General features: G+C 47.1%; 1 protein-coding gene across 3 annotated transcripts in view; it reads left to right on the top strand.

The window, feature by feature from the left end:
- SIL1 (SIL1 nucleotide exchange factor) overlaps window positions 1-17,025 on the top strand; it is a 234,215-nt gene that overhangs the window by 193,234 nt on the left and 23,956 nt on the right. For all 3 annotated transcript variants that reach the window (XM_050962729.1, XM_050962731.1, XM_050962730.1), the window contains one exon: window positions 13,073-13,169. In XM_050962729.1, the coding sequence (XP_050818686.1) occupies window positions 13,073-13,169 (97 nt within the window). The remainder of the gene's footprint in view (window positions 1-13,072; window positions 13,170-17,025) is intronic.

Genomic DNA, 17,025 nt, shown 5'->3' with positions numbered 1-17,025 from the left:
AGCTCATCCTGGAGCTGCAGCGGTGGAACACCCACATGAGAGCTCCCCTCAGCATGGAAAAGCACATGGCCATCACTATCTGGCAGCTCACTATTCCCAATTACTTCCAGTCAATTCCCGAACAGTTTAATGTTGGCAGAGCAGCTGTTAGGCCTGTTATCAGTGCACACCTCTATGTCATCAAGAAAGTGCTCTCCCCTTGGATCATAAGACTAGTCAGTGCATAGATGGTTATTTAATGTGTTTGCTTGGTTGGGGTTCCTGAATTGGAGCCATTAATGCAACCCATGTGCCAGTTCTTTGTCCCCTCCACCAGGTCTCCGAGCTTATCGTTAGAAAAGAGTATTTCTCCACTGCAAGGTCTGGTTGATCACCATGGAAGATTGACAAATATTTATGTGGGCATGGTCTAGAAAGATCCTTAATGCTAAGATTGTGAGAAAGTATGGACTGTTTTCTGCAATGGCAAATGGAAATTCTGCTCCCATGTTCTCTGTGGACATTGATATTGTTTCCATTCCATTACCCACTCTGAGAAACCCAGCTAACTGCTTGCCTGGTTTATGAACCCTTTTGGATAGGATTGTCTTGTTTAACTATACCCAGAGTAGTTGCAGAATGACTGTGGCATGTTCATTTGGAAGACTGAAAGGATGGAGGATCCTGATGATGAGGCTGATAAGAAAAATTGTATTCTAGTGATAGCTGCTTGTTGTGGTTTGCACAGCCTTTGTGGGAGAAAGGGAGACGAGAGCACAAGACAGCCATGCCATGGATGGGAGCAGGAAGTGGGCAGACTTGGTGATTGTTTTGAACAGACAGATTAGATTGGAGGCCTCTGTGATGTGATACAACTACTTTTGCACAGAGTGAGGAATGCATTGTGCTCATGCTTTGAGTCTAAGGGCCACTTATGAAGAATGTATATGCTTTTGTATAAAGCATTTATCAGGATTACTGAATATGTCTTCTGATGTATGTGTACTGATATAAGGAATTAATCATATTTGATGTGGGCATGTTATCACCTTTTATGTAGAGTTTCAGTGCAATTTGTGTAGTTTGTAATACAGTGCTTCTATTATAGTGCCTTTTTAGATGTTGTTGTGTATGTTGGGACAATGATGCTGTCCTTAAAGTGCCTTAAAATCTCTTCCTTTTTTGAAATGTATGCATAGCATGATTTGAGCAATTTACCTCAAAATAGTTCATGTTGGCTTAAAGCTAGGCATTAATAAAATTGAGTCAGAAATACTACTCTTTTGCTTTTTCTTTTCTGAGTGCACTATTACAGTAAGTGCTATTCCTTCAAAGAGTCTCCTAGTTAACACACATGGTGTCTCCCTACCATATAGTCCTATTTGAATGTTTCATTCCAGACATATTGAAATTGGTCCTTTACAGTTTGTGCCTCTGTCTCTGGTTCAGGTTGATCCTCTGGCTGTGTTGTGTGGTGATCCTGGACTCTGGGACTGTCTGCTTCAGAGTTTACTGGGTTGACAAGATCCTGGTTTTGAGGTTCAGTCAAAGCCCACAGAATACTGCAGTTGAATCCTATTATCTCCGACAAATAGACTGTCCAGCTTCTCATGGTACCAACAGACTGTGCTTGCTCTCCCACAGATCCTATTGTACTCGCAGTCTTGTACTCCAGCCAAAGCTCCTTTGCCTTACTGTGGCATTGGAGGGTGTCCCGGTTGTGCCCTATCCTGCATTTGTGATGATAGCCACCTGTAGTTCTGTGCTAAGGGCCTGCGGTTCCGATGGGCCTGATCATGCTCCTCTCCCCAGAGAGCAATAAAGTCCACAATCTCAGTATGGGACCATGGCAAAGCACAAGGCATGGCTGATCAATAATCAGGATTATGCAAACTCCACATGAGATGGAATCCCAAAGACAGCACCTGGTTGCATGGAACTGTTTAAACGGAAAGGTGACATCTGGTCAGGATGATCCTGGAGCCATAGAGGGTATGCAGGTAGACATGGAGGACGACCCAGGTAGCCAGCAAAGCAGTGCAGGATACTAGTAGGATGGCTTGGCATGTGCACAACAGTTGTTTCAGGAGGCGGATGTGGCCATACCTACATTGCTCCAGATGAACTCATCTCCCATCTCCATAAGCCTGGATCCACAGGGGGTTGAAAAACAGAAATTAAATTGCCAGAAGATGCACTACAAATATTTTGTTTGTGGACGGAAGGCATTTTAATGCAAAGTAACTCAAGTTAACCCACAACAAATTTCAAATGGAGACAAGCCCTAAGACCCCAGAACAGTTTGAGATATGGGTCAACTTTATTTACAGGAGCAACAGCAAATACAGTTTCCGTCCAGGCACAAAACAGAAAACAAATGAAGATGGTTAAATGCGCGCACGCACGCACGCACGCACGCTCTCTCTCTCGCTCTCTCGCTCTCGCTCCAGCCTGGGTCACAGCACTGACTGGATTTCATTGGGTACCAAATAAGTCAGGCCCTGGCGTTTCTCAAGCTTTAAAAAATATAATTAGCAATCTCTGCAGTCCCCTGGCCTATTCACAGCCTATTTTTGGCTTACTCCAGGAAATGGATTTCACCACACAGCTAGTACTTAGCTGAATTTTCTTTTTCTGAGCAGTTTATGCAGCTGAATTCAGTTGCTAGACTTCGGTCCATGAAGGATGGCTGTGTCAAAGTGTACTTACCTCTCTGGCCCAAATGAGTCCTTGGTTGATGGCCTTCTCAGCATTCAGATGGTTATTCCAGAATAGGTCTCTTTTCTTATCTCTTTATTGCCAGACCTCTCTAATGCACAAACATCCTCTGACCAGATAACTATCCTGCATCTTGATCCAGAGTCTAAAAATGTCATCGATCATCCTTCTGAGCTTTCCAAGGACCGTTCTTTGCACATTTGTCATTCAAAGTGACTTTTCCTCTGTCCATCACCTCTGTTTATAGGATGAATGAGATACAGACTCACTTCTGCGTGCTCCAAAAGGAAACTGACCTGTTTCCCACAAAGTTGGGATTTCATTGTTCTTTCTTGGACTCCATTCAGCCAAGGATGAGTATTTGCTTCACAAACTGGATGAGAGAACTCTAAGCTACTCCCTTGGTGGCCCAGCTGGCGTTCCTAAGCTCCACTACACTTTGTAGCATAGGTGAAAAAGTTCAAATGCCAAGCTAGGTCAAAGAGCCTACCCTGTCTCTGAGTGAGCTATCACCTGCAGGAGGCTTGTGCCATTCCCAGAAGACATCAGGGTTCATTCTGCTGAATGCTAGGAGCAACACCTTAGAGCATTTCCCAGCATGTTGAGATGGAGAAAATTTGTCACACAGCTACATGGAGTTCAGCTCACACGCCCTTTCGGGCCGATCAGTGTTAGATATTGATGCCAGAGAGTGGCTGCTCTGTTTTGGTAGGGCAGCTTGTTCTCGTTAATTTAGATGCCAAGGTTAAAGAGTGAAGGAGTGGCAAGCAACTCAGGCATCTCTGCTGTGTTGAATTCACAGAGGTGTCTGAAACACATGTGGAGAAGCTGAACATAGAAAATATGTGACTGCTGAAAAGCTCTCTCAGAGATTTTGAGACACACCTCTCTCCAACCAACTGCAGCAGCCAATGTGCTATAGGACCCTGCGAAAACTTTACTTTTCAAGAAGACTTCAGCATGCCTCTTGAAATGGTGATAGAGAGGGCTCGCATAAAAGAAGTGAATGTATCTGTTGGTGCATGCATAAGGTGTTTGTCTTGACCCCCAGGAAATAGGCCCTGCTGCAAGGCATACTGATACACAAATCAAAGCGTATCTAAAACATTTTTTTCGGTGGTTGGCAGAGCCATCCAAACCTTGATGTTCTAGTTCTGGTCCTTGAACTTATCTCTCAATCAAACACTGGACTGTTCGTCTTTAGGCCGACAATTACCTGTATGTAGTGCAAAGGCCAGATTCAATGAGGCTTGAGCCATAGCGTAGGGACTTTACAAACTCACATGACCTTACAGGCAGTGCTTTGCATTTACAGACCAGAGATATGGAAGTCTGCACTTCTGCATCTATAAATGCAGGAACACAAACATTATGGTTTGTAATTTGTGTACCAGCTGAGCCAATGGAAAAGTTTGTGGCCCATTGTTTGAACTGGTATTGGGGTGATTGGAAAAGCCCTGGGACTATGACAACTGCTAAACTGGGTTAGACTAGGCATCCAGCAAGTCCAATGTCATGTCTCTGAGTGGCCAGTACCATAAGCTGCAGAGGAAGGTGCAAATGGACAATTGAAGGATAGCCTTCACATAGGGCAGGAGTTCTCAAACTGGAGGTTGTGACCCCTCAGAGAGTTGTGAGGTTATTCCATGGGCGGGGTCATGAGCTGTCAGCTTCCGCCCCAAACCCTGATTCACCTCCAGCATTTATAATAGTATTAAATGTAAAAAAAGTGTTTTTAATTTACTAAGGGGGATTGCACTCAGAAGCTTGCTGTATGAAAGGGGTCACCAGTACAAAAGTTTGAGAACCACTGCCATAGGGGAAGGTTCCTGCCATAGGTAGCACTTGGCCTATGCCTTGAAACATGTTGCTCACGCCCTGCCACCCCTGGCCCCGCCCTGACCCCACCCTTTCCCCACTCATGGCCCCACCCCCATTCCAACCCCATCCCCAAAGTCCCCGCCCTAACTCCACCCCCTCCCTGGATCCCTTCCCAAAATCCCTGCCCCAGCCACGCCTCTTCCCCCAGCACACCGCGTTCCCACTCCTCTCCCATCCCTCTCTGTCCCACGAATCAGCTGGTTTATGGCGCAAGTGCTGGGAGGGAGTGGGGAGAAGCAGGACATGGTGACGCGCTCGTGGAGGAGGCGGAGGTGAGCTGGAGCAGGGCAGGGCCACAAGGAGCTGCCAGTGGGTGCTGAGCACCCACCAATTTTTTTCTGTGTGTGCTCCAACCCTGGAGCACCCACGGAGTCGGCGCCTATGAGTCCGGTGGCATTTTAAAGACTAACTGATTTATTTGGGCATAAATTTTCGTGGGTAAAAAAACTCGCTTCTTCAGATGCATGGAGTGAAAATTACAGACACAGGCATTGTTATACTAACACATGAAGAGAAGGGAGTTACTTCACAAGTGGAGAACCAGTGTTAACAGGGCCAATGTTCACTCCCAGTAATTGATGAGGAGGTGTCAATTCACGATCCATTGTCTACAGCCAAGCGCTAAGATAGAACTGAATTTGCTCCAATCCCTCAGACAGAGACAAACACCTACAAAATCTTTATCAAGCATTCCTAAAACTACAGTACCCATCCAGGAAAGTGAGGAAACAAATTGACAGAGAGAGACGGGTACCCAGAAGTCACCTACTACAGGATAGGCCCAACAAGGAAAATAACAGAATACCACTGGCCATCACATACAGCCCCCAGCTAAAACCTCTCTAGCACATCATCAACAATCTACAGCCTATCCTGGAAAACGATCCCTCACTGTCACAGACCTTGGGAGGCAGGCCAGTCCTTGCTTACAGATGTCCCCCCAGCCTGAAGCAAATACTCACAAGCAAATACTCACCAGCAACTACACACCACTCCACAGAAACATCAACCCAGGAACCAAACCCTGTAACAAACCTCGTTGCCTACTCTGTCCCCATGTCTACTCCAGCGACACCATCAGAGGACCCAACCACATCAGCCACACCATCAGGGACTCATTCACCTGGACATCTACTAATGTGATATATGCCAGCAATGCCCCACTGCCCTGTACATTGGCCAAACTGGACAATCTCTACGTAAAAGAATAAATGGACAGAAATTGGACATCAGGAATGGTAACATACAAAAGCCAGTAGGAGAACACTTCAATCTTCCTGGACGTTCTATAACAAGTTTAAAAGTAACCGTACTTGAACAAAAAAATTTCAGAAACAGACTTCAAAGAGGAAACTGAAGAACTAAAATTCATTTGCAAATTTAACACCATTAATTTGGGCTTGAATAGGCACTGAGAGTGGCTGGCTCATTACAGAAGCAACTTTTCCTCTCCTGGAATTCACACTTCATCATCAGTTATTGGGAGTGAACTACATTCACCCTGATTGTATTGGCCCCGTCAACACTGGTTCTCCGCTTGTGAGGTAATTCCCCTCTCTTTGTGTGTCAGTATAACAATGCCTGCGTCTGTAATTTTCACTCCATGCATCTGAAGAAATGGTTTTTTTACCCACAAAAGCGTATGCCCAAATAAATCTGTTAGTCTTTGAGGTGCCACCAAACTCCTTGTTGTTTTTGTGGATACAGACTGACACAGCTACTTCCTGATACTTGACATCCCTTTCTTGAATCCTACTAAGCCTTTTGCCTCAGTGATATCTTAAGGCAGTGAGTCCCACCAGTGAATTATACATTGTGTAAGGCCTCTTGCCTCACACAAAACAGCTTAACTGATGTTTATAATGTGCTGTGGTATATTTGGAATGGAGGGATTTGTTATACCTTCCAGTACCATTCTGTCAGGGTTACTTATTCTTTGCCTTTTCTCTGCTCTGACACTGTAGCTTCAGTCTCCATTACCACATCTCAGCCATTATTCAATCCTGGTTGGCCATTCATTTTCCACAACCCCTTGGATGTGGGTGGAACTCTCCTTGACTTGAAAAATTTGCTGTCTTCAACTCCTCCACCTCCAAAGTCCTCCAAACAGAGGCTTCATTTCCTTGAAAGCTTTGCAAGTGGAGAGCCAGGCTGGAAAGAAAAGCAGCTGGATTTTCTCTCCTTGACACCTTGGTCTGGTCTACACTACGCGTTTAAACCAATTTTAGCAGCATTAAACCGATTTAACGCACTCGTCCACACAACAAGGCCCTTTATATCGATATAAAGGGCTCTTTAAACCAGTTTCTGTACTCCTCCCCAACGAGAGGAGTAGCGCTGAAATTGGTATTACCATATCGGATTAGGGTTAGTGTGGCCGCAAATCGATGGTATTGGCCTCCAGCCCCGCGAACTTTTGAATTTCATTTCCTGTTTGCCCAGCGTGGAGCTCTGATCAGCATGGGTGGCAATGCAGTCCCAAATCCAAAAAGAGCTCCAGCATGGATCGTATGAGAGATAGTGGATCTGACCGCTGTATGGGGAGACAAATCTGTTCTATCAGAGCTCTGTTACAGAAGACGAAATACCAAAGCATTTGAAAAACATCTCCAGGCTATAATACAGAGTCCACAGCACAGTGCTGCGTGACAAGCGTAACAGAAAGCCAAAGAATCAAATGGACACTCATGGAGGGAGGGAGGGGGTACTGAGGACTCCAGCTATCCCACAGTCCCCAGCAGTCTCCGAAAAGTATTTGCATTCTTGGCTGAGCTCCCAATGCCTGTAGGGTCAAACACATTGTCCGGGGTGGTTCAGGGTATAGCTCGTTAATTTATCCCCCTCCGCCCCCGTGAAAGAAAAGGGAAAAAAATTGTTTCTTGACTTTTTTCAATGTCACCCTATGTCTACTGCATGCTGCTGGTAGACGAGATGCTGCGGCAGTGAACAGCAGTATCCTTTCCCCTCCCTTCCGCAGTGGCAGACGGTACAATATGACTGCTGTCCATCATCATCAGCCCGTGAGTGCTTCTGGCTGGCCTCAAGTGAGGTCGGCCGGGGGTGCCTGGGTAAAAATAGGAATGACTTCTGGTCATTCCCAGTAGATAGTACAGAACAGCTGGTAACCGTCTTCATCATAGCAACTGGGGGCTGAGCTCCATCAGCCCCCTCCCTTTCATGTGTAAAGAAAAGTTGCTGTACTGCCTCGACTATCATAGCAGCGGGATGCTGGGCTCCTCTCCCCCCGCACCTTTTAATGTCCTGCCTGGACTATCATAGCAGCTGGAGGATGCCTCACCCTCATTTTATCTCACTAATAAGTCAGTGTTTCTTATTCCTGCATTCTTTATTACTTCATCACACAAATGGGGGGACACTGCAACGGTAGCCCAGGAGGGCTGGGGGAGCAGGGAAGCAACGGGTGGGGTTGTTGCAGGGGCACCCCCTAGAATGGCATGTAGCTCATCATTTCTGCAGGATCTAACATGGAGCGGCTGTGCTCTCTGGTTCTCTGGTACACTGGTTCTCTAGTATATTTGCACCATATTCTAGGCAGGACTGACTCTATTTTTAGATACCATAAAGGAGGGATTGACTCGGGGAGTCATTCTCATTTTTGTCTTTGCGCCCCCGGCCGACCTCAGCCAGGGGCACCCATGACAGCAGCAGACGGTACAGAACGACTGATAACCGTCATCTGATCACCAATTTATAATGGCATGGCAGATGTTACAGAACAACTGATAACCGTCTGCTATCTTGCAAAGGCAAATGAATGCTGCTGTGCAGCGCTGCAGTACTGCGTCTGTTAGCAACATCCAGTAGACTAAATGGGCTCCGTGGTTGCCATATTATGGCGTCTGCCAGGGCAATCCGGGGAAAAAGGACGTGAAATGATTGTCTGCCGTTGCTTTCATGGAGGAAGGAATGAGTGACAACATTTACCACGCGACACTGTTATTGCACCATCATGCATTGAGGTCTCAACCCAGAATTCCAATGGGCGGGGGAGACTGCGGGAACTATGGGATAGCTACGGGATAGCTACCCACAGTGCAACGCTCCAGAAATCAACGCTAGCCTCGGACCATGGACACACACCACCGAATTAATGTGCTTAGTGTGGCCGCATGCACTCGACTTTATACAATCTGTTTTACAAAACCGGTTTATGTAAAATCGGAATAATCCCATAATGTAGACATACCCCTTGTATAGTACTGGCTGCTGCTTTATTGTGCTTCTGCTGTTCAGTCCACAAAATATGGCTTGTTATTAATAGAGTCTCTCAGTATCTCAGCTACTGAGTGAGGAAAAGAATCGAAGGAAGCCATTAGTAGGTGGCTTTCACAATTTTGTTTTATTTTATATTGAGGTCAACCTGGTAATTAGAATCTGGAATCCGCACATCAGATCTGCCGCCTCCAAAACACAGAGTCATTATAACGATAAGAAAAGCAAAACCCATATTGATCCTGCTTCTAATCTCCCTGCAGAAATGCTTTCTGATAGATTGCCTCACACCATGATTGACACAGGAAAGCTTTATGTTTGCTTTATTTTTATGAGCTAATATTAAGCCATCGGTTCAATTCAGTGCTTGTCCCTGCCCAAACCCATTTGTCTTTCTGTTTTTATGACCTCCTTTGCCTGTCTCTGTCTTTATATCTTGTATGTTTCTTGGCACTGGCTGCTCCAGCTTTCTGGTAATCGTAACAACTCTAAATGTTCAACTGTAGCAGCGACATGTGACCTTAGTCTAACTGCAGCACAAGTGCTGCTTCAGAGGCTGATTCACCGTATTCTGTCCTCAGAAAGCAAGTGCCCCAGGGGTCCTGAGTGCTGAGCGTCGCTTGGGATTAGGCACAAAGAAAGCTAGACATTTTGGTCCAAATGTGCATATTCATTTCTCACCGCTTGCCTCACCAAGGAGGAACCCTTCAGCATCTAGACACTTCCACGCTCATCCCCAAAGAAGCACGCCGCAGCACTAACTTTAAACCTCTATAAAGTATTTTCAGGAGATTGAAAAAGCCTGAGACCACCCCATTACCTCCCCAATGAGAGCTCAGCACTCAGAGTACAGTCTGACTAGCAGCAAAGACTCCTGTGGCACCTTATAGACTAACAGACGTTTTGGAGCATGAGCTTTCGTGGGTGAATACGAAAGCTTGCATCTGACGAAGTGGCTATTCACCCACGAAAGCTCATGCTCCAAAACATCTGTTAGTCTATAAGGTGCCACAGGATTCTTTGCTGCTTTTACAGATCCAGACTAACACGGCTACCCCTCTGATAGTCTGACTAGAATTGCTCACAGTAAAAAAGAGAGATAATATGTCTTCATGTGCTGTGTTATAAACAGGACTCTGCAATCTGCTTTATGCATGTTGGCCTTTTGGGTGTCCAGGGTTTTTTATTAACAGTAATACTCTGAACTTATCTCAGACCTGAAAGCCCCTATCCGCCCAGGCTGGCCAAGCACTTCGCAGACATTAAAGAAATCACCCTCCCAGAACCCTTGTGTTAATGGTACTAACCCCATTGGGTAAAACGAGCCACCGACTGGTTAAGGGCTGGATTTGGCCGCTCAAGCTGAGCAGTACCAAACCCTAGGAATAGCCCATAATGAGGCTGGCAGGAGCTGGCTCCAGGTGACTTTCCCAATATGGCACAGTGAGTTGGCGACAGAATAGTGAATACAACCCAGAAATAGTGATTCCCAGCCTCCTGTACTAACCCTGGAGCGTCCCTGCCTTTTGATTATTACTGTGTGTAAATTTTGGTCTGCAAATCAGAGCACATGAAGTGTGTCTAAAATACTGCCTGGAAAGCAGTGAGCTTGTATGGTCAGCCCCCTAGCTGGCAGGCTGCAGCACACATGCCCACCAGGGGTTTCAGAGAGGCTGTAAAATGTAACCAGCATTGCGTTTTCCCTGTCCTAGCCAGATCCAGTCTGCCTTGCACTGGATGGTTCATATAACCCATATGTGATGGGCACACTTTATTCAAACCACCACCCTGCTGTGCAGTGTTATCTGGGAAGAGGCTGTAAGGAATGTGTTGCCTTCCTTGATGCCCTCTTGTGTCAGCTGCCTTACCTGAAGTGCGCACGTGCACCACAACATATGAGAACTCCTGAAGCCAAGGTGTTAGCTGGACCCAAGACCCACAAACTATGGGGCAGTTCAGGTCAAGAACTGGAATTATACAGCTCCAGCCCATGTGGACGGTGGTTGTGGCTATTTATAATCCATAAGGAAAACTGCATAACATGAGACTTTGTGTGTGTGTTAGACCCAAGTCATAATTTATAATTCATGAGCTTTAGGGACAAAGTTTCCTTTTGCAGGTGTGGGGAAAGATGGGTCCTACGGTACAGGCTGGGTAGTGACAGAGAAGTGTTCAAATAAATCAGCATGTGAATAGAAACTGAGGAACAAAGAGAGAGGTGGAAAGTGAGAACTGGAATAAAAGGCCATTAAGGGTTAGAATATAAAGTGAAAGGGATTAATGGAGCAATTGGTGTGAACAGAAGGCAAGAAATGGTGATGGGAGAGATCATTGCTAGGTTAACACCTGTGGTAACAAAAATATATTTACTAATGAGAACCTAGTACACCCAGAAGGAACAGCACAGAATGCCTAGCATGCCCCTTATGTGTTGTGCTACCATCACTTCAGGTTATGTCAGTCACATTTCACTTTCTGTTGCACTACTGATTATATTGATCTTTTCGGTGCCAGTCTGTCAGTTATATGGCACCAGAACTGAAACATTGCTTATGCCTCCAGATGAGGCTAGAGTTTGAGCACCCCTGAGTGACGTAGTTATACTGATATAGGTCAGTAGTGTAGACCAGACCTTTGGTAGCCAGCATGGTTAGTTAACTTGCAAAGCCACATTTCCCTCAGCAGGTATGTTTCAGATGCCCCCCTCAACCAAGCCAGTCAGTTTGAAATTGATTGGTACACTGACTTCACTTTACAGCCAACCAAGAAGTATGATGGCCTTTACCCAATGTTAAATATGGTATTGTACCATACATGCCTCCTAAAGGTTATATGAAGGAAAAGATCTAGAGTATCTGTCCTGGACTTAACAATGCAGGCTAACTTTTGACTAGCACAATCCTGTGATAAATAAATACATACCTACACAAAAGAGGAGAGAAACGTCTGTAAAGGGATCCACCGACTGGAATCACCCAATCAGCACAAAGGAAGCTGTGATGTTTCTGGGCAACCTGCTGATATCCAGCTGTTGGAGTAGTCCTCACCACCTCACACCCAGCTTTGGCTGCCTCAGCAAGACAAGGGTATTGAGAGTCAGACTGGGAGAGTTTGGTGGCGATGCAAATAGGGACTCTTCAAATCAGCATGGTGGCTCAGCTGGGTAGTGCCAGGCCTGTGGCAGCTTAGCTTCCATTAGCACAGGGCAGGTAAATGAAGGAGGTGACTCACCGAAATCACAGATCTGCATTGTGAACTGCCCTGGTCTACTAACCGCACCTTCTCTGCTGCAACCTTTTGCCATGCAGGCCACAAGAAAGAGTAACAGAAACTGGAGAGGGAAGATTCTGCCCCATGCCAAAATGTGTGCAAGTTGGCTAATTAAGTAACACAACTTTAATTAGTTATTAATGAAAGGAATTGACAGAAGCCATGACACCTAAATGAAAATAGATGGTAGTTTATGCAGAAATGTGGTTGCAATTTTCCATATATTGAGTTTTCAAATTAGGATCTTGGATGGTTTCATTGTTGATCTGCCATACATAGTTTGACTTTGGAAATGTCACTGATTTCAGACCAGGCACATTGTTCTCCATGTTCAGATTGCATACAGATGGCTACTATATTGTTTCCCTCACTGGCCCTCCCTCTCATCCTCCAGGTAGCCTCAGAAGCTCACACCCAGAGTCATGTGGTGGTGGCGCTGATGCCAGAGGCACCCTCACAATCTTCTATCAGGGATGTATTCATTCTGATCAGGAGAAAGCAGCAAAATGTTTTGCAATGTGATACTAGGATCTCCAACATTACTCACATTTACATGACTCTGCCTGTGCTAATAGTTCTCTTTGGAGTAAAGAAAGTACATGGCAACTGTCAGCATCTGGTTGGCTTTTAAAAATAAGTGTTTCTGTTTAGCTTGAGGTTTTATGTACACAAAAATGTGCTTGCCCTAATGACAAAAATGGTTCCTAGATCAGGTATGCAGTGCCAAATTTCACCAGCAGGTGTCACCTTCGTAGACAGTCCCTCATACAGGGAGGAATTGAGGCAGACGTTATTAAACAATCCAATTTGAAATAGGTGCTTAATAATCATTAATGCCTTACAGTACATCTTGAAAGTAACTCATCCCCACTATTAAAAAAAACAAAACCCATTATCTAGAAACAAGCCTGCAGCAAAGTGTGTGCTAACCTGTTTAGTTTCTCTGTGACCCAGTGTCTGTTCCTGATGTTCATTTTGCTTTTTCCCTCAGCAATCCCAGAGTTCAGGTGGAAGCAATTGAGGGTGGTGCTCTGCAAAAACTGCTGGTTATTCTGGCTACAGAACAACCATTGGCTGTGAAGAAAAAGGTAAGTTGGCCAAAATGTGCGTGTATTAACGTTTCCTAAATATGACATCCAGGTGTATTGTGTAGTCTTGCATTGGCACCATTACATAGTGATGTGATCTGTGTTGCCTGTTCGTGGATCTGTGGTGCTTTATAATGAGGCGCATTCACAGAAGCGTTGTTAGGCTATGTTCAGAGGGTCAGATTCAGTCCTGAGATCTATGGGCATTCCCCACCTTCCACCCAGACTGATGGGGTTCTGTTCTTCTTTCAGTGCTCTCAAGGTGACCCATGTTATAGTTAACAAGCTGCAGTTGTGTACTGACAAAGAAACCTTGCCTCTCTGGTGTACAGTGCCACTAGCCAGCCCACTGTTGTCACCTCATGGCAGCAATAGGCCTTGCCCTACTTTAAAAGGGAAAACTCAGATCACACAGTGAGTTCATACTGTTGGGCAGGCAGTGCTGTATGTTAGTCTGGGAGGGAAGGAGCAGATCCCAGCATGAAGATCACAGGCTAATGAATAGGAGTTGATGTTCTGGAGAAGATAATTGCTGCATCCGCTTTGGCATCCTGCCTCAAGCAGGGGCCAATATCTGATGCTTCAGAGGAAGGCGAAAAGCTCTCCTAATGCCCCTAGCTAAATGTGCAGTGCTGTGCGTTGAGGTACGGGATTCTTCACTCTCCCCTTCAGTGATCAGTTTACTCGCTCAAGCGTGAGATCTGATTACCCATACCTTAACATACAAAGCTACAAACGGTTGTTGTTGGCCATAAAATTATTTAGCTCCTTTTCAAATCCAGGCCCAGCGTTTGACTCAGTGACCTTCTGGCACAGTGAATTCCACAGGAGGAGTGGAAAAAGTAGCTCCTGTTACTCAACCTTAATGCACCTGCCATTAATATCAGCGATGTGCTGTCAGTATTTTAAGAGAGAATCCCATGAAAGTGTTTCCCTCTAGCCTGTGATAAACTCCTGAGTCTTAAGGAATGTGTGGGCCACAGGAGTGGAGAGACTGAGGTGTGTACTCACTTGCATGAAAAGGTTCCCTCCTTGTCAAGGCTGGGTAGGCAGGTTTGTGTAAAGCTGCACTTGCTAGAAATGTTTTACACCATGTTCCTGAAAATGACACTGAGCATTCTGTTGGCCTAGCCCAGCATGTGTGATGCGGGGAGTGTGATGACCTCACAGGACGGTGAGGAGGTATCTAGAGAAGGGTTTGAAAACCATTGCCCTGGAGTGTAGTCTGCTTCATTCCAAAAGCAAAACTTTTGCCTTTTTCAAAGACTTCTGGCAGCATTCAGAGATGGGGTGACCTCACCAGAGGCAGAGAAATCACCCCAATATTTTCTTTAATTTAGTTTACTGACGGAGCAGTAACAAATGACTCCAGAGAGCCCTTTCACCACGGCCTGGAGTTTAATTGAGTGACACTTGTTCTTGTATTATGATAGGGTAAGGTTCTTCTTCGAGTGATTGCTCATGTGTATTCCACAGTAGGTATGCGTGCTTGCCACGTGCACCAGTGCCGGAAGTTTTTCCCTTAGCAGTACCTGTAGTGGGGGAGCACTGCTGCGACCCGTACCCCTAGCGTGGCGCCTCTTTATCACGCTGTAAGGGGAACTGCGTACTCCCCCACCCTCAGTTCCTTCTTGCTGCCAGTGAAGGTAGTCGGAACTTCGTGCTCCAGCTCTGCTGCAGCACTTCTAGCCTTAGTAGTACAACTCTTCTTTGTAGAAGTTAGTTGCCTGGCTCCGGGCATGCCTCGTGCCCCAGGCTTCAAGTCGCACGACCCCTTTTGCAGTTCTATGCCCAGGAGCGACCCACACTCTGTGTCTTCGCTGTCTGGGCAAGACTCACGTAAGTAGCAATGTAAAAGCTGCAAATTGTTCAAGCCTCAAATGAAGCATGAAAGAGAGATCCAACTCTGGGCCCTGCTAGTGGAGTCAGCATTGGCCCTGGCCCCGGCCCTGGCATGCCGACCTGACTTGGTGCTGGGCACCGCATCATCGGTGCGGAGTGAGACTCCATCCACTAGTCGGCACCGTTCCCCCACCAAGATGCAAGGGAAGACTCAGCAGCACTGAGAGGAGGGCGGGTGAGGCCGGACCCGAGTTGGCCAGCCCACGATCCCCCTCGGGAACCAGACCTCCAACTTGCGCTGAGCGGAGTAGTCCGGTCCCGTCTGTGCATGCCTCTCCTGCAGCGAGAATGCCATCGGTGCCAGAGGTAAAACAGGCAGCGCATGACATCCTCGCCCTTCTGGTCCGGGTGCAACGCTTGAGACAGGCCCCCAATCCTGAGGGAAGCCACTGCTGGGAGCTCATCAACCCTCCCCGGTCCGGCATAGCTCCCACTCCAAGGACAAGATACCTACCCGTTCCGAGGGGCCATCCAGGAGCCCGTGCCAGACTTCCACTCCGTTGGCCGATTCGCCTGAGAGGGAGTCTCGAGGGTTCTCCGCTACCCACAGAGGTCGCAGGCACTGAGACGAGGCGTCAACGCTCCTCTTCCCACTGAAGCTATAGGAGCAGCTCTCGACGCCATCGGCACCGACTCTCAGATTTGAGTGTTCGCTCCAACAGATGTCATGCTCGGAATGCCCCTCAACTGTGATCAGCATCCAGGCGTTGTAGCCATGGTCGCCGGGGGGGATCTAGAAGCAGCACCTCCGATGGATCCACGTCTTCGTCGTCGAGGTCTAAATCTCGAGGTTGGCACCGATGTGGCCGTGGATATTCCCGACGCTCGTATGGCACCGTGCGTTCCTCAGTGACTTTGGCACCCAGCTGCCCATCCCTGGGCCACACCGCCCCCCACGATCAAGCGGCTCCGCTCAGTCCCCAAGCGGGTCAGTGGCAAGGGCAGTGGTGTCAGTAGGCACCGTGGCCCCAATAACCTGCACTAGCGAGACCCCCGTTCAGTGGCCAGGGTATCACAGGTACATTCTACGTCCCTGCCTCGGCACCGGGAAAAGTCAGCTGGTACCGAACCAGCGGCACCGCACCTGAGCTCGGACTTGGAGGTTGAACTGCTGGTACTGCCTGACGCCCTGGGGGTAGAACTGGTCCCTCACTGACACCAGAGGAATCCATAGCAGCGCCACCACCCACTCTACAGGAAGATTTTAAGGCTCACCAAGTGCTCCTTAAGCGGGTGGCCTCAAATCTCCAGCTTCAGGCTGAGGAGATGGAGGAGCCATCAGACACCCTGTTCAATGTGTTGTCCTCGGCACCAGGCGGTGTGGCCCTACCTCTCCACCAGGGGGTGGCCAATAGGGTTGAGAGTTCAATCCTTGAGGGGGCTACTTAGGGACCTGGGGCAAAAAATCAGTACTTGGTTCTGCTAGTGAAGGCAGGGGGCTGGACTTCATAACCCTTCAGGTCCATTTCAGTTCTGTGAGATAGGTATTATTATTATTATTATTTTATTATATCGACTTCGCTTTGGCGAACCCCGGCCTCTCCGACACCTATTTCTAAAAAGGCAGAAAGAAAGTATTTTATACCAGCAAAGGGGCATGAATACTTGTACTCTCACCCGGCACCCAGTTCTCTGGTGGTGAAGTCTGTAAACCACCGAGAGAGGCATGGTCAACACGCACCCACCTCCAAGGATAAAGGCTCCAGGATACTGGATACCTTCAGCTGGAAGGTTTATTCATTGGCGAGCTTCCAGCTCAGGGTGGCAAATCACCAAGCCCTACTGAGCCGGTATGATTTTAACTTATGGGGGTCCCTGCCAAAGTTTGAACCTCTTCTCCAGGAAAGGAACAAGAGGGAGTTCGGAGCCTTTGTTGACGAAGGAGTGGCGGCAGCGAAAGTGGCTCTTCAAGTGGCTTCGGACGCGGCGGATACAGCGGCCCGTTCAATGGCCT

Source organism: Gopherus flavomarginatus, chromosome 7 (assembly GCF_025201925.1).
Source record: "Gopherus flavomarginatus isolate rGopFla2 chromosome 7, rGopFla2.mat.asm, whole genome shotgun sequence".
In the NCBI taxonomy this organism is placed as follows: Eukaryota; Metazoa; Chordata; order Testudines; family Testudinidae; genus Gopherus; species Gopherus flavomarginatus.
This window is presented reverse-complemented; position numbering and strand designations above follow the sequence as displayed.